The sequence below is a fragment of the Equus asinus genome, chromosome 6 (genome assembly GCF_041296235.1).
Source record: "Equus asinus isolate D_3611 breed Donkey chromosome 6, EquAss-T2T_v2, whole genome shotgun sequence".
Lineage (NCBI taxonomy): Eukaryota > Metazoa > Chordata > Mammalia > Perissodactyla > Equidae > Equus > Equus asinus.
Window position 1 is genome coordinate 61771747 of NC_091795.1, and position 23519 is coordinate 61795265.

Genomic DNA, 23519 nt, shown 5'->3' on the forward strand with positions numbered 1-23519 from the left:
TGAATGTATTGCAGGTAGTGATGTGTACCCTGAAGGAAATAACCTGTTACCGAGATCTGCAAGAATACAAGGTGTGACTGATTTTAGGTTAGGTGCTCAGGGATAGCCTCACCAAGGATGTGATATTTAGGCTAAGCCTAAAGGATGGCAAGAAGTCCACTCTGGCAATAGTGAGGGGAAGAGTGTTACAGAAAAGGGGAGCAGCATATGCAAAGGTCCTGAGTTGGGAAAGAAAAGAAGTTGATGAGCTCCAGGTATTGAGAAGAGGCCAGTGTGGCTGGAGGGTCTTCAGCAAAGGGAAGACAGGTATGAGATAAACCTGAAGACGGAGATGGACCCATGCAGAACTGAGGGGCCTTGGAAAGGAGTTGGAATTCATTCTAAGGGCAAGGAGACCCACTGAAGGATTTAAGCAGGGAAGGTGGAGTAGTTTTCAAGACCATTAAGCAAAATTTTCAAACTGTACATTCAGCCCAGTTTCTGACACGTTCCTCGTAAATAGGCTTGTCCAAAGTTGTTCAGAACAATGACACCAAAGCCCCGCAAAGTTCTCAAACCTGCCGGTTCCTAAGGCAGGACAGGGTGGGGAGGATCAGCACCTCCAGGCGGCCCAGAGTCAGTGCCTCCCATCCCCAGAGCACCCCACTTGGGAAAGCTTTGGGTGGAGTTTGGGGGTTCGCCCACTCTCCAAAGGTCATCCTAGCCGTGCACCTCACCTGGAGGGCCATGTCACTGGGAGACGCCCAAAGTGCCCCCAGGAAAATGCGGCAGTTGAATTTATTTTTGACCAAGTTACACAATGCAGAGTTATCAGTATACAGAAAGAGCTGTGTTTTAATGAAACATGCAAAATGCTCTGTCATGAAATTTGAACAATTACTTTGACCTGGCTGATATGAAGATTATTTGCTCACAGAGCCCGGTTTCAACGAGGTATGACCATAGCCGAACATAATTAAAACAAACCCAATCAGGGAGAAGAGCCATGGAGGTTTGAGAAGGAAAATTTCTTTTGATTTAGATTTTAAACAGCAGTTGACGCTGACAACCTCATCTCTTTGAAAGTGGAAATACTCCCAGGGGATGGGCCGATGTGAGACGGGTGCATTCTGATGAAAGGGCTGAGGGATTCCAAGGAAAGTGCTTAGTGGAAGCATGTGGAAAACAGCCACCCAGGGAGTGAGAGGCAGGGGCTTTTGCAGTTTGTAAATGGCAGGCGTGATGTGGAGACATGCAGAAGGACGATAAAGAAGACGTAAAGCTGAGATGAGCCAGGTAATTACCGAGGCATCCTGCAGGGGAGGGGGTGGCTGTTGTGCATCCGTTTTGTCGTGTAACACTGTAACAGTGGTGCAGAAGAATCATGTTCCCATGCTCAAAATCACCAACGACAGAGGGACACTATGCCTACTGTGTCCAGGGTTTTCCAGAATGCTCTTTCAGTCACTACCCTTCTCTTAGTCAAAGAAAGTGCTCAAAAGAAGGCTGGCAGGCCTGAGCCCAGGACCTCCTCTCCCAGCACCCTTGTCCGCCCAGAGAAGGTCCTGTGTTTGCAGACACCAGCGTCAGGGCCCAGACAGGAAGCTGCTCTGCAGGGTCAGGCTTGAGCTGCTTTAAGCTAAAGGGAACAGAAGCCCTCAGGAAGCCACTGCCCAGAGCAGCTTTTGGCTTCTGCCACCATCTTAAGAGCAGTGGCCCTAACCATTTTGTGTCCACAACATGCACACTTGGCGATGATCATAAACACAGCACAGACCCCAGGGACACCCAGGGTACGGGGCAATTTTCTACACAGGCTGTCCTTCCTCCCCCTTCTCACCCACTGAGAAATGCATATCTGAAATGAAAAGAATGCAATTAACACTGTGAAAGAGGTAACTGAATGGACCCTACTTTTTCTTTTTAAGTAAAATATTTGCAAATTTCGGTATATTACGATTAACAAACGGAGACCTCCAAGGTCAGGGCAGCTGAGAGCCTGAGACAGGGCAGGCTGCACTTCCACCCGCAGCCTTGAACACTAGAGCAGCATTTTCATCCTTGCCCCACTGTCTGGTGGTAAACCTCCATAACTCCAGGACAGCAGGGGGTGAGTGCTTTTAGTTGTAGGACAAAGGGTTCCCCGGAGCAGGGGGAAACTGCAGAGGAAAGGTGGGGCCGAACACACACTCCAGCAAGTTCACAATTCACCAAGCACTAGTGTGTCTTTTTTCCACTTTACCTACAGCCCCCACTTGTGCCCTCTGACCTGAGCACCATGCACACAGGTTGGTCCAAACGTGTGTACACAGCTATGACTGGGTACACGTGAGGTGCAAACTCCACTAAGGATACTGTCCTTCCCCACAGGGAGCTAAAGGAAAATGCCCAGCTGGAGAAGATGCACAACGGAGCCTTCCAGGGGGCCACAGGGCCCAGCATCTTGTGAGTACAGTGCTGCTGCCTCCCCTCCCCACCCAGTGCACCCCAACAGGCCTGCGTAGGGTGTCCAGCCACATCGTCCCCAGCCCCGTTTGTGGGGCATCAGCCTCTGCGTGTGAAAGGGCTTCCATAACAAAGCACCACAAACTGTGGGGCTTAGACGACAGAACAGTATTGTCTCATGGTTCTAGAGGCAAGAAGTCCAAAATCAAGGTGTTGGCAGGGTTGGTTCCTGCTGAGGGCTGTGAGGGAAAGATCTGTTCCAGGCCTCTCTCCTTGCTGCTGGTAGTTCCTCTGGTTGTGGCAGTGTGACTCCAATCTCCACACGGCATTCTGTGTGTGTATGTCTGTCTGTCTGTCTCCAAATTCCCCCTTTTTATAAGGATATCAGTCATATTGGATTAGGGTCTATCCTAATGAGCTCATGTTAACTCAACTACCTCTGTAACAACCCTATTTATAAACAAGGTCACATTCTGAGGCCCTGGGGGTTAGGACTTCAACATACGAATCTGGGGAGATTATTCAACCTATAACACCAAATATGGAGGGCCGCCTCTTGTGCTGCCCAGCTGGCACCCACTCATGGCAATCCAAAGCCAGAGATCAGACTTGCCCCGGGTCTTGGCTGGACAGGGTTGCACTGCTGTGTGTCAGACTTTCTGAGGGTGCAAGGAGCAGAGCCAAGTTCCCCCAGTTAATGGGAGTTTAGCGTAAGGACACGTATGAAAATTAAGAGGAACAGCAAACTGAAACAGTCGTGTCCTGACAAAGCCCTGGGAAGCCTGGGACATCTTACAGGAAACACCTGTAGCTGCCATCAGGCCTCAGGGAGAAATGCACAGGGTTCCAGACCCTCTGCAGATCTAACACAGGGTCACCTCAGCACCCTCCACAGAGGCGCTGGCCCATTACTCCCTACCTAGTACGCTGTTACGCATTCAACAACCATTGACTGAACACCTCCTGTTCACCAGGCACCACACCATGCTGAAGAGACAGTGGTGAGCAAAACAGCTCTGGTCCCTGCCCCTAAAGAGATTATAGTCATGTGAGGGGGACAACAATAAGCAGGCACATAATTTTAAAATGAGAAAAGTGCTAGAAAGACAGTGAGCAGTGTAACTCAGTTCATCTGTTTGTTTATTCATTCATCATTTATCCAATAACTACTTTATAGGTCCATACTATGTGCTAGCCACAGGATCAGGCATCAGGAAAACAGCAGAGAATATGAAAATATGAACATCTCTGCCTTAACAGAATGGGGGAAGACAGACAAGGATCAAATAAATAAATAAAATATGTAGTATGCCAGATGGTGTTGGTTACGGAGGAGAAAAATTCAGTTGCTTGGAGAAAAGGAGTTCCAGGGAGGGCAAGCTACCATTTTGAAGAAGATGGTCAGAGAAGACTATCCTGAAAAAGTTTCACCTAAGCAAACATCTGAAAGAGGTAAGGGAGCAAGTGATGTGGATGTCAGCGGGAAGAGCGTTCCAGGCAGAGGGAATGGCAAAAAGAAAGGCCCTGAGGCAAGAACTTGCCTTGTACTATCTGAAGAACAGAAAGAAGGCCAGTGTGGCAGAGTGAGCAAAGAGGAGAGTTCTAGAACATAAGGACAGAGAGGTTGCAGAGAGCCAGGTCATGGAGGGCCTTGTGGCTATTATGAGGATTTGCCTGTTCTCTAAGTGAGATGAGAAGGCTTTAGGGTTTTGAGCAGCGGAAAGAATGAACTGACCCAGTTATTCTTTATATCCTAGCTCTTGATAGTATCAACTCATGATTCTGCCTACTTTCTATCTCCAACCATTATATAAACTCCAAACTCTATCGACTTAGCTCTTGCCACTATCAACTCCTGACTCTCTCTTCCTGACTCCTATCCACTATCACCTCTTGACCCTGTCTTCTTCCTACCCCACCACTACCAACCCGACTGTATCTAGTTCCTAGCTCCCACCACTATCAACTCCTGAATTCAACTGCTTCCCAGCTCCTGCCACTATCCATGCTGACTCCGTCGACTTCTTATTTCCTGACACCATCAACCCCTGACTCTTTCTGCTTCCTAACTCCCGCCACTAAAACTCCTGACCTTCTCCATGTCCTGACTTCTGCCACTATCAATCCCAGCTCTTTCTGCTCTCCACTCAACCTCATGACTTCTACTTTATGGCTTCTACTTGTGAGTACAGTGCTCCTGTACTCCTGCTTTCTCTGCCATCTCTCAGCTTCTGCCACCCTACCCTAGGGTCCCTGTCTGTATGTCTCATATTCAAAGTACACCAGACTCAGAATCTTACAGGTTGGTTGAATGCTCTCCAGTCTAGTACAGCCTGTAGGCAGAACTCTTACAGCAAGCTGGCCACTCACTTGGCCACTGGACAGCTGAAGAGCGTTGCCTCTGGGCCAGGCACAGGACATGACAGAGCTGGTGTGGTCACAAGGCACCCTGTAAGACAGTCTTCTTGAAGAGCTGCTCGGTCAGCCTGCATAGAAATTACTGGGAGCACTGCAGGCACCTACACTGTCTTGTTCAGAACAGTGGGGCCAGACCTACGTCTCTTACTTCCCAGACAGTATTCTCATTACACCCTTAGGATTTAAGTGGTGTCTCTAAGGGTTCCTTCCACCCACACCCCAAAAATATTTCCCCCACTGGTCTGTCACTGAGACTGAAAATCTATTATCAGAGATTCACTTCTTTGTAATGAGACCTTGTCATTTCTAGAATCCTAGTTTAAAATATATCCTCACCACCCCCACGCCCCAAAAAAACCAAAAAACCCACGAGGCCTACAAAGAGTCACATTTTCAATCTCTAACACATCTGAGATAATAACTCTATAAAGCAGAATGAGAACACTGGTTACCTAAATCGACAAGGGCACAAAAACAGCAAAAGTGTGCCGCCCGTGAGGCAAATTCTGCTGCCTTTATTGTTCCAGCAAGGGTCTACACTAGTAGTCGCTCCATGTTGTCAAGTTCATCTGCCCATCAATCACCTCCTGACCCCTCCCATGTGCTGGGCAGGAAGTACTGAGGCAGCTTGCTGAGGGAGTTGTGCTGCTGGGGAAGTTTCATGGGGCATCAGCAGCAGCTGCTTAGAAGATGGACAGAATGTTTAAATTCCCACTGACACCGACTGTTCTTCCTCCTCATATTTAACTTGTTTGGAGTCTTCTTGGACGATGCCTCAAGTCTAGAAAAAACCAAGGAATTCAGGACCTTGTTTACAACACTTGAGCTTTCTACACAGTTCTGATGTCATAGCCGAGTGTCTGCTTGCTTTGGACTGATGAATCCGGTTTGCCTTTCGAGAACATGTATTCCTCTTCCCAGGTAGATGATGGCCAATGCCACACAGCAGCTCTTAACAGCATAACCAGCCTGTGCTTCATGAAAACCTACCCTGCAGGGCTTGACCAATCAAAGACCAAGGCATCTAAAGCCCTGAATATTTTCCCCTAGAGTAGAGCTCAAAAGCTGATGTCACTGCATGTGCCTGCTGTCTCATAAAGCAAGTAGTTATTTCACTTCTGCTAAGTGGAAAGAGGTAGAGGGAGGGAGGGAGAGGGAGAAAGGAATCAGGAGAGGGAGAGAGAGAAATGCTAATGAACCTATGGCAGGTACAAGGAGCTATATTCAACCTTGAAAAGAATAATGGGATACTTAGGAGAGAAAAAAACCACAGCATCACTTTTTGAATTTAGATCCTAATGAGAATACTGAAATGGAGAATTAGTAGAAAGGCAAGATGGAGAAAAGATTCCTTAGAACCTGGAATGATATTATGGTTGAGAAGACATTTCATTCAATGAATCAAAGGTACAAAATAAATAAATAAAAAGCCTTTCTCTCTTTTATTTTTCAGGGATATTTCTTCCACCAAACTGCAGGCCCTACCTAGCTATGGGCTGGAGTCCATTCAGACGCTAATTGCCACATCATCCTATTCTCTAAAAAAATTACCGTCAAGAGAAAAATTTACCAATCTCCTGGCTGCCACACTGACTTACCCAAGCCACTGCTGTGCTTTTAGAAACTTGCCAACAAAAGAGTAAGTAAAACACAAAAGGTAAAGCCTGCCAAGCTGTGGCAAACTCAGCTTTGAAAATAGTCAATTGGTTGACAGCTCCCTGCCCCTTCACTCCCTGCCTTCTAGAACAATTCTGTAGCCATGGGGTCACTTTCAGATAGACAAGAAGAAAACAAACCATCTTGTTTCCTCCAAAACCATCAGTTTTGGAAACTGATTCCAAACAGCCAATTTAACCTGCAGCTAGAAGACCTTTGTAGCCTCTGGGCTAATTGAATTATAGCCTTAAATTAGGCTATAATTGCAGTTGCAAAATGGAGTACAAAACTGACATCTCAAAGATCAATTAGCTCTAGTCCTCATCAGAAAGCAGCATTTTTAAAGAAGTGGGGGAAGTAGGCTCAAGAGGGTAAATTTTACCTAACATCTTAATCTTTAATAAAAAATGGACACAAAACACTACAAGTTTTGCGTTTTGTTGCTGTTGTTTTAAGCTATTTCTCTCCCAGCAGAAGACCATCTTCCATTTCAGAACTGAATCCTAGCTCCCTAATGATGAGCTTAGTGTGGGAACAGAAAAGGCACAAGTTCCTGGCTGGTTCGTGTCCAGTGGGGGCATCTGACCTATTCAGCTGGTTCACTTCAATCCAGAATGGAATGACAGGGTGTGCATGATTTCATTCTTTCCTTAAAGCATTGTTTTCCAGACGTTGTTGACTGAGAGGCATACTAAAAGATACCTTTTTTACATTGCAACCCAATACACATCACATATGTCACTGAAAAAAAAAAAAGCAATCCTTAACTTTTTATACATGATACACTCTGATATTTTCTTGTCAATTTCACTCTATTTTATTTCACCTTTGTTTGTTTTTAATGCTACCCTTGATGCAATCTGTTGTTTTCATGACCCGCTAACAGGTCACAACATACAGCTGGGAAAACATTGCCTTATAGGGATATCACGCAGCCTAAAAAGATAATCTCAATCAATTAATTAGATGAAGCACTGAGAAAATGACACCAGGATGCTGCTGTCTTTGTTTGGAATCAACCCTTTTATAATTAATCACCCAGCCTGTATTATTATATACCTGCTCTGTGCCTTGCATGGGTACATGCAGGATTATCCAAAGCTTTTGAGGTAACCAAAAGGACAAACCACTCCCATGCTCAGAGAGCCATTAAATGAGCTTCAAAGAACATTAACTGAGCACCTACCATGTTTCAACACTGTGCAAAAGTCTAAAGATGCAAAGATGAGTGAGAGCTCATCTCAACCCTCACAGAGTCACAAACAGCTATGTGGGGGCAACACACATGAGAGCCAATGTTTAAGTTCAATACAGCAAATGTTATGATAGAGCTGAGAACAGAACAGAGTGTTCCAGGAGCACAGAGGAAGAGCTTCTAAATGGCAGCAGGGCTTATGGAAGGCTTCCTGAGGAAGTAACTTCTGCTGAGTCTTGAGAAACAGGTAGGAGTCGGCTAGACATGTGTGGGGAAAAGCATGCCAAGAAGACAACATAGATTGTGTAAAGACACAAAGGCAAGAAACAGTAGGATGAAAGTCAGTGAGAAAGGCTGAAGCAAGTACACTTATGGGTCCATGGAGGAAGATAAGTGAGGAAAGGAAACCCGGGAGAGGTGAACTATGATGGGCTCTGAGTGCTACGCCAAGTTGCTCAGAGGATGGGGAACCCCTGAAGAATTTAAAGCCAAATTATTCAAATTTGCTTTTGTAAAATATCACTCTGGCAGCAGGGTGGAGAATGAGTTAGAAGTGAGCAAACTGGTGAGAGACCAATTAGGAGAATTACACAGACACTGGTTTATGATAAAGCTGATTCTGGACACCTCCAATTTTGTGGCAAAGAAGTCACCTCCCTTCTGAAATTACTGACATATAAAAACTTCAGTTCAGGGGTTTTTTATTCCAGTAGATGAAAAAGACTAGCTCTGGGTAAAAAAAAAAAAAAAAAAAGTGGGATGGAGGGTGATCATGAAATTGTGGGCCAGTATCAAAGTGAGATGGGAATGTAGCATGCAGAGGTTATTGTGATTGAGATTACAAGCTTTAACTGAGCCCGTCCGTACCCCTAAAGCTCCAGACCTTGGACGCTAGTGAGGATGGAGCAGTGAAGCTGGGCCAATGGAATGTTTGTGCAAATTCTGAGTCAGCCCTCTGCCCTGCAGCTGCTGAGCCTGGATAACGCACAGCTGCCTGGGCAGATGGCCCCAAAGACCTCCTTGGTATCTATGATTAAAATTTCAAAAAAGATAAGAGTAGATGGAACCCAGTGCTATCATCTGAAGGCCAAGAACAACCACATTTCCTGTTAACTGTAGATTGGTTCACACACACTATCTCGAAGTGTCAGATACAGAGCCAGCATTAAACATACACACACACATAATTTGATCCAAATTTGAAGATTTATAATTCTCACCCAAAATAACAAGCTGATTAATTTTTGAAAGTGAGTCCAATAGGTCAAATTGTTCTGATATATTCTCCACCTCCCTGCTTTTGTACAAAGTCATTCCTACAAGGAATTGTCTTATTAATATTGGAGGAGAAGAATGCAGCTCGCGTCGCTTCATTTCTCCTCCCTCCTCAGGAAAGGCTGAAGCTCTCACAGCCTGCTCTCCTTTCTTCCGTTTCTTCACTCAGTTTTCCTTTGTGCCTCCCTTTGGTTTCATCTTAGGAATACAAGCCTTCTTTTAATTTTTTGACATTTTCCCCCTTTCCATAGGCTAAACTTCTTAGAGAAAAAGATGGAGGAATGAGAATCACCCACATATATTTCTGCACATGAGCAAAAAAAAAAAATGCAGAAAATTCACATAATAATTTCAGGTCCAGTATCTTCAAATCCTTACACAAGAGATTCCCAGCTACAATTCAAAGCCATGAATGGTTATTTGTTCATCAAGGCCGATGTGGTGAGGAGAGTGAGGAAGAGCAAATGTTAATATACCAGAAAGGTAGCTTTTAATGAGCACTGAAAAATCCGTGATTCAGTATGACAAATTTAAGTTTTTTCATCTCTAGAGCCCACACAAAACACTTGGCATTCAGAAGCATTTTATCTAAGCTGGAAGCGCTCTAATGACAATTCGGAAGCCTTTACTGTCTCCCCAGGAAGCATTTGAGTTAGGACAATGGTGCAGAACACGACACTGGTGTAATAGGTAAAGAATTTGGATGAACAAAGCATAAACAGACATGATCAGGTTTAGTTTAAAGACCAAAAGCTCAACTGCCTTTTTTTTTCACCTCTTCTCTTTCAGACAGAATTTTTCATTTTCCATTTTTGAAAACTTTTCCCAACAATGTGAAAGCACAGCAAGGAAACCAAATAATGGAACACTGTAAGTATTTGCATGCAAAGAAACTCAGGGAGCCATATCTCATTCTGTGTGCACCTTATTATTATCAGTGCCAACTATTTTCTTTTGATAAAAGTCTTGGTTGGGGGCATGTTTGCAAAGCATTTTATAATAGCTTTAAAGTGAGAATTTTTCTTTGTAAGTGACATCCAGTTGATCAGCTATCTCTTTCAACTGGTCAAAAAAAAAAAAAAAAACGCTTTAAAAAATGTACCTACATGTTCATTCTACAATTATATTAAATTCTCCTCAGAAATTAAAATTTTATTTGCAGGTATTTTGATGTCACTAAGGGCTTGTTTAAGTCATAGCTTCATTTGTAGGAGTTTTCACTAGTCACATGGTCAGCACTCTACAAAGATTAACTGATTGTAGACATGGCTTCTCGAAGTAGCCTCTGCCTTCAAAGAGACTTAGGCCACCTTGACCACTATACTCTGGAGCTTAAACTTATTCATCTTGAATGCTATCACTAACATACACTGGATGGGAGCTATATTTCTATTCTATTGACTGATCTTTTTAACATTTTTCCTGGCTGTTTGGCATTTCACATACCTTCAAATGTAAAAGAGCAAGCCTCAGAAGATAATCCCAGTGTCCCGAGGCCACATTTACTGCGACTTAGAAGTTTCATTATTCCCCCATGTGTCCTTCAGGCTACAAACCCAGATGCCCTTCTAGGATACCCTGCCCATCTCCATTCTCTCTTCTACATCTTTTCTCTTTTTGTCCCCCATCAATCTGCAAGTTATCCAGAGGCAGCAGGGTGAAATGATGGAAGGACTCTGGGCTTTGGGGCTCCTCAGGGTCGGATATGAATCCTTGGCAGTAATGTTCCTGTAACACTGGGTATCCCTGGACAATACTTATCTTTTTTGAGACTTTTTTTCCTCATCCGTAAGAGACAGCAGAAATATCACTTGGCTTTCAGAATTGTGAGAGTGAAGGGAATTGTTGAAGAATGTGACAGCTTCTAGGGTACATTATAAATATTATAGTCTGTATTCTTCTTTTCTTTTTCTTTCATTTAGGTCTGACACCATCTATCCTCCAGTGTTCCTTTCCTCACCCTTTCCACTCTTCTCTCTTGATATTCTCTCCATCGGTCACCTTCCACATAACTCTTTTGCAACCATATGGCTTTTTCCTCTCATCAACAGGAAGCTGCTTCTGGGTACAAGTCAAGGGTAGCACCGAGGGGTGGCTTGAGGGAGGGGAGACTTTAGCCCACTCTCAATAATCCTCAGCAACCCCCACCCCAAGCCTTCCCCAGTGAGCACACGATCCTGAGTTTGCTATGCTAACACTGCTTTAAAACCAGCCTCCTAATCTCCAGCATCCCCAAAACTACTTGAAATTAATCTATGATCTAAATAAAAAGAGTGTGCTTCCTGCAAAAACATTTTTTATGATAAATCTTCTTCCCCCCTTCTCACCAGATTGCTATTTCTGAGTCCCTGGAGTTCAGAAATTCTAGAGCTAGCCACTAAGCCTTACCTACTCTCCCCAAGACATCATGGTGTCCTTACTGCTATGACTGGCCCCATTGTCCTCCTAAAACTCCTGTCTTTTCTCCCTTCATTGTTCATTGTGACCGGGGCAGTGGTGCTACTGCTTCTCCTTCCTCTGACTCAATATTGCTCAGCCCGTGCGAGTCCATTCACACACCCTGCATAGCCTTCAGAACTAAAGACAGCTCCATGCTGGGTTTGTCAATAAGCATGATGCTGCCCTCAGGAGCCATCCCAGGACACAAATGCAAGTAGCAGCAGGTAGGTATTTGGTCTTAAGACAAATCACCACGGAGAAAAACTGCTAGACATACGCCCAGGAGGGCAAAAAAAGAAAGGGCAAAGGACCAGGGGAGTGGGAGAGGGAATATGTTTGACCTCTTATTAATATAAATTTATTCAGAAATCATAGCAGGATTTTTAGAAGCTTTGAATTAGTGCTTCTAGCAGCTGAAGTCATTTTGAGAAGGGGAAAGGAGTAAGGGAAATTAAGGCATTAATTAAGAGAAATTAAGTTTTCACCTGATTTAATAAAGCCATTATTTTGTAGGAATCATCCAGGGAACTTGCTTAAAATGCAGATTCCTGGGCCCTGTCCCTGGAGAGTTTGATCCAGGATTTGAGGTAAAGCCAGGAATCTGCATTTTAACAAACACTCTGGGGATTCTGATGGCAGTGGTCCAAGGACCACTCTTTGAAAAACACTACGAGACAATGAAGTCAAGGAAGGACCCCTGGACTAAAGATATGAAGACCTAGTGCTGAGGGACCTGAGGCAAGTCTCTTATCTCCTTTAATCTGGTTTCCTTACCAATAAGACGATGGGTTCAATGAGATGGTCTTCACGGACCTTTCTAATGCTAAGAAATGACCTTTTTCTTTAGTCATTCTTTATAACCACTCTCTCTCTTTTAAGATTAAAAAAAAGGTAATTATATTGATGTGCATGAGATGAGGACAAACAAATGTGCTACTTACATTTAATAATAAAGCAGATGAGGTTCCTATGCAGTCTTCTGTGCCTAGCAGCACAGTTCCAAACTGATTTCTATGATATTCTAGCACCTTTTTGGAGTCCTAGGTCATAGATTTCTTTTGCTTTTTTACCTCTGTGTTCTTCCCTTCAGTAACTGTATTGCTCAAATATGTCATTTCATCCACTCACTGAATTGGGTACATGCTTCTTTATTCAGAACATGAGAAACTAAGTTTTAAGATAGAGAAAAATACTCTTTCAATGTGTAAGAAACCCTAAGGTGAAATATATATTTGTAATGGTCCTGACAGAAAAATTATGCCCATTTCTCCAGCTCGCAAGATTATATTAGCAGACTGTTAGCAAAGGGGAAATTTGTTGAGCCTGCATGCATCATATTGTATGCACTCATTGTCCCTATATCCTCTCAGAGCCAGGATCACTCGGGTTTGTTCATTCCACAAACATTTATTGAATGGATACTCTGAGCCAAAACTATGTGAGGCACTGAGATTTCATAAATAAATAAGACGTAGTCCCCTAGCTTCAAGGAGCTAATACTATTGAAGAGGACAGACACGCATCATCAACACGGTTTGATGATTACAATAGTACTGAAGTGCAGCTATGGCAGAGAGAAGAGGGGATAAATTCCTTGGAGGTGTAGAATGAAGAAAGGCTTCACAGAGGAGCTTATCTTTAAGGATAAGGAGGAATTCACCAGAGTGGTGAGGAGAGGAAGGGAAAAAGAAGAAACAGCACATACAGAGGGAACAAACAGCAGAACTTATTCTGAGAGCCACAACTCTTTGATGTGACCAAAGGGAAGGTTGTACACGGGATTTGCAAGAGATAATTATAAGAATCCCTAACATTCACTGAACATTTAATATGTGTCAGGTGCTATTCTAAACATCCTACATGAGTTCATGCATTTAATCCTTAGCACAACTCTAACGAGGGAGGTATGATTATTATCCCTATTTGGCAAGTGAAGAACTTGAGACACAGAGATGTTAAGTAACTCTCCCAGGTTTACAAAGCTTATAAAGACTGGAGCCTGGGTAGGCTTGCTCCAGAGCCTATGTTCTGAATTGTGCAGCACTACTCCTTCTTAGAGATGAGACTGGAGAAGGAGGCAGAACCCAGACAAGGAGGGACCTGGAGATCATCATAAGGAGTCTGGATCTTATCCCACAGCCAATGAGAACCTAGGGAAAATTTGAATTAATAGATTTGTGCTTAAGAAAGGCCATTCCAGGAGGAATGTACAGATGGACTGGGAGAGGGCTAAAATTGGAGGAAGGATACCAGGAAGAAAACTAATGTCACTGTCCTATAAGAGAGGATGAAAACCTGAACTCAAGCAGTAGCAGTAGGGTTGGGAGGAAGGAAGTGGCAGGGGTGGGACTGTTCCCTCACTAGGGACAGAATCCCTCTTCAGTCCACTCTCTGAATTTGACTCATACCCCTAAGAAGTATCTGTTTTCACCATTTCTTCCTATTGTCCACGACCATATTCTTCCTCTGCTCCTAGGTTTCTAGTAATCTATCTTTGGCTTGGTTTCTATTTCTCAACTAGGCTATCTGATTAGCCAAGGACTTAAGTGTAAGCAAGTCCACCAGTAGCTGACAGTCGTCAACAATGCCAACGTTCCAATCCCATTTGTCTTCTACCACAGACAAACAGCTTGATAGCAGTTTGGTTGGCAATGAAATGAGATAAATAGCTAACAAAATGACAAGAAAGTATTCTTTTAGATTTAGCAAGCATATATTGTGGCTCTAAATTTGTTTTCCAAAGAAAATCATCCTCTGTAAACAGCTTCATTAAGTCTTTGCATCAAGGTGTAAAATCTATATATATAAAGAAGTCTAAATGGCTTTTCATTCCCTTCTTTACAAACTCCTACATCAAGTGAGAGTTCTCAGATAATTTAACAAATAAATGTAAGACTGAGGCTATTCTGGCTTTGTTTCCTTTTGTTTCTTAGGCTTTAAAAAAACACTAAGGATGATTCTTGAATTTTTTTTAATACCCCAAAATGATAAGAAAAAAATCTGTTAAGTTTACATTGAGCCAAAATATTCTTCTTACAGTTATTCTGCCAGCTTTGCTGAGAGTGAACTGAGTGGCTGGGATTATGACGATGGTTTCTGCCCACACAAGACACTCCGATGTGCTCCTGAACCAGATGCTTTTAATCCCTGTGAAGATATTATGGGCTATGACTTCCTTAGGGTCCTGATTTGGCTGATTAATATCCTAGCCATCATGGGAAATGTGACTGTCCTCTTTGTTCTCCTGACCAGTCATTACAAACTAACAGTGCCCCGTTTTCTCATGTGCAATCTCTCTTTTGCAGACTTTTGCATGGGGCTCTATCTGCTGCTCATTGCCTCAGTTGATTCCCAAACCAAAGGCCAGTATTATAACCATGCCATAGATTGGCAGACAGGGAGTGGGTGTAGTGCTGCTGGCTTTTTCACTGTATTTGCAAGTGAACTTTCTGTCTACACCCTCACAGTCATCACACTAGAAAGATGGCACACCATCACCTATGCTATTCAGCTGGACCAAAAACTACGATTAAGACATGCCATTCCAATTATGCTTGGGGGATGGCTCTTTTCTACTCTAATTGCTATGTTGCCCCTTGTGGGTGTCAGCAATTACATGAAGGTCAGTATTTGCCTCCCCATGGATATAGAAACCACTCTCTCACAAGTCTACATATTAACCATCCTGATACTCAATGTGGTAGCCTTCTTCATCATTTGTGCTTGCTACATTAAAATTTATTTTGCAGTTCAAAATCCACAACTGATAGCTACCAACAAAGACACAAAGATTGCTAAGAAAATGGCAGTCCTCATCTTCACCGATTTCACCTGCATGGCACCTATCTCTTTTTTTGCCATTTCAGCTGCCTTCAAAGTGCCCCTTATCACAGTAACCAATTCTAAAGTTTTACTGGTTCTTTTTTATCCTGTCAATTCTTGTGCCAATCCATTTCTGTACGCGATTTTCACAAAGGCATTCCGAAGAGATTTCTTTCTGTTGCTGAGCAAATTTGGCTGCTGTAAACATCGAGCTGAACTTTATAGAAGGAAGGATTTTTCAGCTTATACCTCCAAGTGGAAGAATGGCTTCACTGGATCAAATAAGTCTTCCCAGCCCACCTTGAAGCTGACCACATTGCACTGCCAATATACAGCTGTCCCAGACAAGACTTGATGTAGAGAGTGTTAACTGTTATATCAGTAACCACATTACTGGATTGTACTTAAATATGTAAAAAATTATCTGTACCAGTAACTTTAACAAAGAGTTGATTTTAGGAAATTATTTATTCTTGGGCACACTGGGCAAAGAGAGACCTCTACACCTAGCTCAAAGTGTGGTCCATGACCACTGCCAGTCTAAAAACTATTTGGCATTGATACATGATGACATACAATGCAGAAGCTGAGAGTGTTTAGAAACTAACAGCAATTTTGACAGAGTAATTTTATGTCTGTTGAATCTAGTATTAAAAAAATGAGGTAGTAGTTTGCATATCTTTGATATTTTTCTCTCATTTCATCTTTGCAGTAATTTTTGTTACATTTTACAAAAATATTAGTCCATAACAGATTGGAAATTTAAAATAACTAGTCCTTTTCTTCAGACAGTTTGAGAAACACATTCTAGAGATGCACTGTCCAATCTGGTAGCCCCTAGCCACATGTACCTAAATTAAAATTAAATTAACAATGTAGCTTCTCAGTTGCACTAGCCACATTTCAAGTGCTCAATAGCCACACGTGACCAGTGGTTATCATATTGGACAGCATAGATAGAAAACATTTTCATCATCACAGAAAGTTCTATTGGATAGTGTTGTTCTAGAGACTTTTATCTATCCCCTGTCTAGGTTCTACTATTTAAAATTTAATGTAAGGCAAGCAACTAAAGGCACATTTCAGCCTATTTTCTTGGTTCAGTGTTTAACCTCTAAAGAGCAATGAATCAATGAAGAGTACATTGTAAACACCTTATGGAGAGGAATCCTGTCTCAGTTTTGTGTCCCTGTCTCCTAGCTCAGGATCTTAGCAATGGTATGCATCAAATGTGCTGAATTACACTGAAGTTATGAAATCTATAAGGAAAAAAATGTTTTTTTTCCTTTTAGGGTCCCATCTTTTTATTTAAAAGAAAACTTTGAATATTTAAAAATATTTAACTTTCATCATTTCTATCCTCTGGAGGATATAGAAAAAGATATCCAATATTTGCTAGAAACTATTTTTATTTATCAGAACTGACTCTTACAGGATAACGAAATTATGGTTTTAAGTGCAGTGTTTTTTGTATGCTCCTTTGACCTTTTAAAATAAATTTTATTGAAAGCTTATTATATGCCAAACATTTTGATAAGTATTTTACATAATTTAGCCCATTTAATCTTCATAAAACTATGATGCAGATAGTATTCACATTTTAAAGTAGAGGAAAACTATTACAATTTGCCCAAGTTCTCAAAACTAAGAAAAGATTCAACCAATAGGATTCAAATTCAAAGTTCTGACTCAGGATCCCAGCATCTTAACTGCTGTGTTTTACTGCCTTCCATATTGGTAAACCAGTGATCCAAAGGTTTAATATTTGCTTAAAGTTTCTTAAATTTTCCCAAACATTTTATTGTGAATATTTCAAACGTACAGAAAAGTTGAAAGAATCATATAGTGCACACTCATAAACTTAGATTCAACATTTTACTGTATTGGTTTCATTACATATCTATATAATTATCTACCCAGTATTATCTATCCATCCATCACTTCTGATGCATTTTAAAGTAAGTTGCACATATCAGTACTCACCAGCCCGAAACACTTCAGCATGTTTATCATTAACCAAGGTTCAACATTTGTTTATACTTTTAGGTAAAATTTACATTAATGAATTTTGAGAAATGCATACAGCCACATGACCCAAAACTTCTATGAAGACATAGAACACTATCACCCTCAGAAAGTTCCCTCATGCCCCTTCCTAGTTAATCCCTCACCCCCACCCCGCAGAGTAACAATGGTTCTGATTTTTTCCCCATAGATTAGTTTTGCGTGTTCTAGAACTTCATATAAATGGAATCATACATTATATACTCTTTTGTGTAAGGCTTCTTTGACTCAACACAATGTTTTTGCTATTCATCCATGCTGCTGCTTGAATCAGTAGTTCATTCCTTTTTGTGGCTGAGTAGCATTCCATTGTATGGATATTAACACTGTTTTCCATTTTCCTGTCAATGGATATCTGGACTATTTCCAGTTTTTAGCTTTCCTTTGACATTTTATTAAATAAATATATAGGCATAACTTTACCCTCTTCACATTTAGTCTGCTTTCAATCTTTATGCCATTGGGCAAAGTGATTCAAAATAGATTATAAAAGATTAAAACTCTGCAAAATGTCTCTTCTCTGTAATGTGTTTTTCACATTTCTGACTTTGCTACTCCTTAGCTGGTTACTTGTCTTCACTCAGATAAAGTCCTCTCTCTTTCAAGCTAGTGTTCTAGAGTTTGTCTCAGTGATATGAGAGAATATTAGTCATATTGCTATATACATACACAATAAACTTTTTGATTCATACATGAATCCCAGAACCAAATCAACTAAGTAAGCAAAAAAGCAGAAAGTAAAACAAAAGAAAAATAAAATATATCCTTGTGAAGAAACTTTACTTAAATTACATACTCTTAAATATTGTTTGAGCTCAAGGTACTTATATTCTCAAAATAACTTTTATGGCCTTTTCCACAAATATTGATCTTTATTTTCCAAATTACAATTTAAGTTTTAATATATAGAGTCATAGTTTACTATCTCCCTCACTCTCATATCCTTTCATCCACTAAGACCTGCCAGATATTCCTTTGAACTGTCTTCCACATTAGTCCTTTATTTTGTATTTCTACTGTCACGGGCCATTTCCCCTCACCTCTGGAGTCCTGCTATATCTCCCTCATTTTAATTCATGTCCAATATTTTCCATGTCTACACTCTCATACCCATCACCACTAATTAATCTTCTTAAACTCCTATTTCATATTACTACATACCCACCAAAATCCTGAAGAGTTCATCAGTATGAAGGAATTTAAGTTTTAGCTCCTAGCCTAACATTCAAAGAGATCCAGAATCCATCCTCAAATATGCTCACTTCATCTCCTGTATTTCTACATGAAACATATTGTTCCACTTACTTTTCCCTAGCCATGCCCTATCCACCTCCATTCTGGCACCCAAGTCACTCTTACCACCTGGAATACCTTCTTCCTGACCTGTCCTCCTTCTGCATCCTTTAAGACCCCAGCTATAAATTTATCTTTTTATCAAGCTCTCCTTAATCCACCCCCTCCCTAATCCACAATAGTCAAGACAGCTCCTTTACCTGAAATAAAGTAGGGCATAAATAATAAATATGTAACCCATAATGGTTTCTCTCGTTGGACTTCTTCATCACTTGTCATCTGTGTCACTCATTTGTCTTTTATTCTAACACTGCTGGATATTACTATTATCTTTACATGCATCTCTCTTATTTCACCTATGTTATAAACTTCTATATCTGTCACAGAGTTTTGCACATAGTAGGTGATTAATAATTTTTTTAGCTGATTCACTTTTACAACTGAAATACAAAACAATCTTTGTTAAGGAACACTTCCTTTATGAGATGGTCTCATAGAAAGCATATGTATTCTTAATCTGTATAATCTCTCATACATATTCATAAAAACATCAAATGCTCAAGAAATTTATGTTTCTATCTTGCATTTTTTAGCCATGTTTGAAATTATCACTGGTAGGTTGCAAAATGACTAAAAAGGGTTAATCAATCTGGAGTAATTCATCTAAACTTACAAAATATTTTTAAAAGACATTTTGTCCTCCATGCATAATATTTACTATAAAGGGCCTGGTTTTAGTTTCCTCAAAAATGTATTAAGTCCAGGTGTAAATTAAGAATCTTTATGTCACAAAGATTTCAATAAATGTGTTCATAATTGGAAATAATCTTTTCTTCGAAATGTGCAATATTTTTATTAATATCGAGTTTCTTCCTAAGAGTTATTACCATGGGCTTCCTATTTATAATTTAGCTTTCTAGTTATAAATCACAAAGTTCCCACTTGGCCTAGAGTTTATTTACATGGAAAACAGTATAACATTAATCTACTAACATGAGTGAAAAGAAAATCCCCCACTAAATTCCCCTCCGCACCACCCCAATTAACTGTTGCTATTCATTCTAAGGTTATTAGTTTTCCTACACAACTTAAATAACTGAAACTGAATGCCTCGGCCAGAATTGGAGTCTCATTGCCCTGTCGAGTCTGAGCTGTACAGATAATTATTTACACATATTATAGCACATTGACTAAAATAGGTAAAGAAGGTATTCCAGGCAAGGTCAGTTGATCAGTCCCTAAGAGACTAACTGTGCAAACTCAGCAAGATCTTCTTAGCCAACAGGGAGAGGTGGAAAGTATGTAAGGATGTAGGATGTGAACATGACAAAAAGTTTGAATTAGGAATTGTAATACATGATACTTTCACAAATTTTGTTTTTGTTTTCATTTTTGCTAAGGAAGATTCATCCTGAGCTAACATCACTGCCAATCTTTCCCTTTTTGTATGTAAACCATCAAGACAGCATGGCCACTGACAAACAAGTGGTGTAGGTCTGTGCCCAGGAACTGAACCCAGGCCACCGAAGCGGCGCACACCAAACTTAACCACTAGGCCACTGGGGCTGGCCCCACAAATTTTGTTTAACTAAGCAAACTGTAACCTCTATAATAGAGACACTTTCTCCACCTATAAAAGGGTATGGGATGACACTGACAGGGATTGTATTTATAAGAACTGAGAACCTACCTTATGATATTTTGTTATAATATGTGACAAGAAATGTTTAGTTTGGACATGAGGAAGAGGTTCCTGAAGGTAAAAGTAATATCGTATCAGAGCCAAGTCTTGGATAAACTCCACCTACTTATAGGGCTTAAAGAATAATCTTCTTTTTTAAAACTGATTAAGATTTGTCTCAGTCTATCTTTAGCTCATGGGTTAAAAATATTTTTTTAACTATGAGTCATGACCATCAATGAGTAGTGAAATCAAAAAAAAAATTTTAATGCAACAGAACAGAATTAAATAGAAAACATAGGAGGCCATCATGTGCTAAAGGCAAGCATGACTTTCTGAAACTTTTGTTTCATTTGTGTTATGTATGTACATACATGCAAACATATACTGGTTGCTAAAGTATATTTCTTAGTGTGGATACTGCCCCCAAAATTTTGAAAACCACTGGTTTAGACTACTTTCCAAGACTAGGATTTTTTTCTAGTATTATTTGAGACTAATAAAAGGGCACCAGGTCCAAAATAATTTAGGGAATCTCAATTCTGTCTTCAGTCACCACCAAAACTATCATTATTTATATTAGCATGCAAGGATAATTATTTGGGCTTTGTTTTATTTTGTGGTAAGCCTACTTTTAAACTGATTTTTTTTTTTTGGATTTTTAAAAGATCAGGGGCATGAGGGCATGCAGAGACACAAATGGGACAACCGTGACTTTTATCTCTAATGATAAAATGTAACACATAAATAAAGAGGATCAAGATTATAATAATGTTTGTAATGTGCCATTAAAAAAATCACTGAAGCAAAGTGATATTTTAAAATTCACAGTGGAAAGGAATTTTAGAAACATCTATTATGGCCTCTCCTAAACACTTAAATCAACACATTAAACTCTAATTTCCAAGTGAATGCACTTTGTCAATAAATTCAGCCCTTAATTTGCAATAAGGCTTGCCTAAGGCAAATATAGAGTGACTAGGTGAGCCTGGGAGGAAGAAAGCAGGAAGAAGACTAGACAGTGTACTCCTCAGCCCTTGAGGGGGCACATTTCAGGGATAGATATCAAAAATAATTGCCCTCTTTTTGCCTTCCTTGTAGAAAAGATGGACATTTCATGGTAGGCAACATCCATGAAGAGAACTCATAGTTCCTGAAAGTTCTCAAGAGCCACAAAAGGCTCTAGCATAGCAGAGGTGGTAGAGAAAAGGATAATCACTCTGAGGAACCAAATCCTCACGCAGCTGCCAACTTTAGGCCAAAGACAGTACCCCATACATGTTGTCCAAGGCCCAGAAGAGATTTACCCAAATTTTGAAAAGATCTATAAGTAGCTGGGTCTCTTGGGTAGGACAGGACAAGTGTTAGAACAAATTAAACTTTTCAAGTGGGGTTGCCTCCAAAAAAGGAATGAGGAATTCACCCAGTGACCAGCCAGATCCAGGCATCTAATTCTTAGGGAGATTTCAAAGACCATCACCCACTTATCCGAGCACTCCTTTCTGTGTAAGAGTCACTGTCCTGGAGAACACCATTCAGGCCAAAAACAGAGATCCTAGACTTAGAGACCAGGTATACACCACCCATTAAGAGAAGCAGAAAGATGGGGAAAAATGTTCCTTTGAAGGATTTGATCTACTAAGGAAGAGAGAATTATGAAATAGTTTATTGGGACATTAATTTGCTTTGTTTTTATTGATGCAGGAAAACGAAAGGTATTTGTGTTTTACATGTTGTTTTCTCTCCCTGACTTTAAGACAGTTATCCAGGTCTTCTTGTCTCAAATGAGATTACTTGGCCAAAGCAAAAGGTTTCTGAAGAGTACATCTCTTTTTGACTTTTGTTTTAGAAAGCCTAAACTCAAATGAGGGAATTCCCTTTTACAGAAAAGAAAGAGAGATAGTGTCTTTGAAAGGGAAAGAGTATGCAATGGGGTCTTCCATGTAAGAAAAATAGAAAAACTTAGGGAGAGAGGAAAAATCCACCGTGACTAGGAAGAAGACAGAAGTCTGAAGTTTCAAGAAGTAGAATAAGAACCTAACCCAACTCCCTTACAATTCCCCAGGGAGACAGCAAGATACCAGATGAATGGCCTGGTCACATGATAAGCCAAGAGAGGCTGATCCTTAGCTCCAGGGATCCTGATCTCGTCAAAGATTTCCATGTTCATGTGTGGTACAGGCTCAGCAGATGCCTCTGCCTCCCATCTGGGCTCGTATAATCAGCATATTGCTAATGACAAGTGTAGACTGAAGACCCAGAGAAACCTTGAACATCCCACTACTTAAAAGACTCTCCACGATCTTCTGTAACATGTTTTGGTGAGAGGTGGTAGGAACACCGGCCCCAATCTAATAACCGATAGTGACTTTATCATGAAGGGGAATTAGAGCTTGATGTAAATTTTACTTCAGGATTAAAGAAATGTGACATTTCTTCATGCTCCATCACAACTGATGTATCTATGCTTTGTAAGGGTATAGATAATGAGGGTTACAAAAAAAAAAAAGAAACCCTGTTAAAACAGTAAATGAAAGAAATATAAAATTGTGTATTTGTATCTGAATCTGACTTATAATTTTATTAAGTGCCATACAGTGAACTAAAAATTTGAGCAGCTCTATGCTGGACTATATTTCAAATAAAAATGTTTCACAATATGTAATATAGTCCAACTGTTGTTTATGATGTATTGAGCTCATAAGTTTTACCACTCTGCATCACCAATGGCTTTTGCAAATACATAGTCTCTCCCTCCAAAACACATAATACCATCTTTCAAATAGAATTTCCATTTGTTCTTGCTTCGATGAATCTAGAGAAAGAGAAATAGTCTAAATTAATTAATTTTATAAGCTAAAAGATCATTTACATTTCTTTGCATATCACATGGGATTATTCTGACCCTAAATGGAGTTCTTTAAAAATAAGACTTCCTGGGGTTGGCCTGGTGGTACAGTGGTTAAGTTCATGCACTCCACTTCAGTGGCATGGGGTTCACCAGTTCGGATCCCAGGCGTGAACCTACACACCACTTATCAAGCTATGCTGTGGCAGGTGTCCCACATATAAAGTAGAGGAAGATGGGCACAGATGTTAGATCAGGGCCAATCTTCCTCAGCAAAAAGAGGAGGTTTGGTGGTGATGTTAGCTCATGGCTAATCTTCCTCAGGGAAAAAAATAAGACTTCCTCAAGATAGTTGATTCATTCATTCAGCAAATATTTGAGTTCCTAAGTGTAAGCTATTGTTT

The 23519-nt window shown here is 40.7% G+C and overlaps 2 protein-coding genes across 2 annotated transcripts in view; one reads left to right on the plus strand and one right to left on the minus strand.

Annotated features, from left to right (window-relative positions):
• LHCGR (luteinizing hormone/choriogonadotropin receptor) overlaps window positions 1-15712 on the plus strand; it is a 53619-nt gene extending 37907 nt beyond the window's left edge. The window contains exons 8-11 of the mRNA XM_014847909.3: window positions 2350-2424; window positions 6296-6481; window positions 9758-9838; window positions 14447-15712. Coding sequence (XP_014703395.2) covers window positions 2350-2424; window positions 6296-6481; window positions 9758-9838; window positions 14447-15584 — 1480 coding nt within the window. The 3' untranslated portion in view covers window positions 15585-15712. The remainder of the gene's footprint in view (window positions 1-2349; window positions 2425-6295; window positions 6482-9757; window positions 9839-14446) is intronic.
• A 5218-nt stretch (window positions 15713-20930) lies between these two features.
• GTF2A1L (general transcription factor IIA subunit 1 like) overlaps window positions 20931-23519 on the minus strand; it is a 52301-nt gene continuing 49712 nt past the window's right edge. Inside the window, exon 10 of the mRNA XM_070511486.1 lies at window positions 20931-23082. Coding sequence (XP_070367587.1) covers window positions 22975-23082 — 108 coding nt within the window. The 3' untranslated portion in view covers window positions 20931-22974. The remainder of the gene's footprint in view (window positions 23083-23519) is intronic.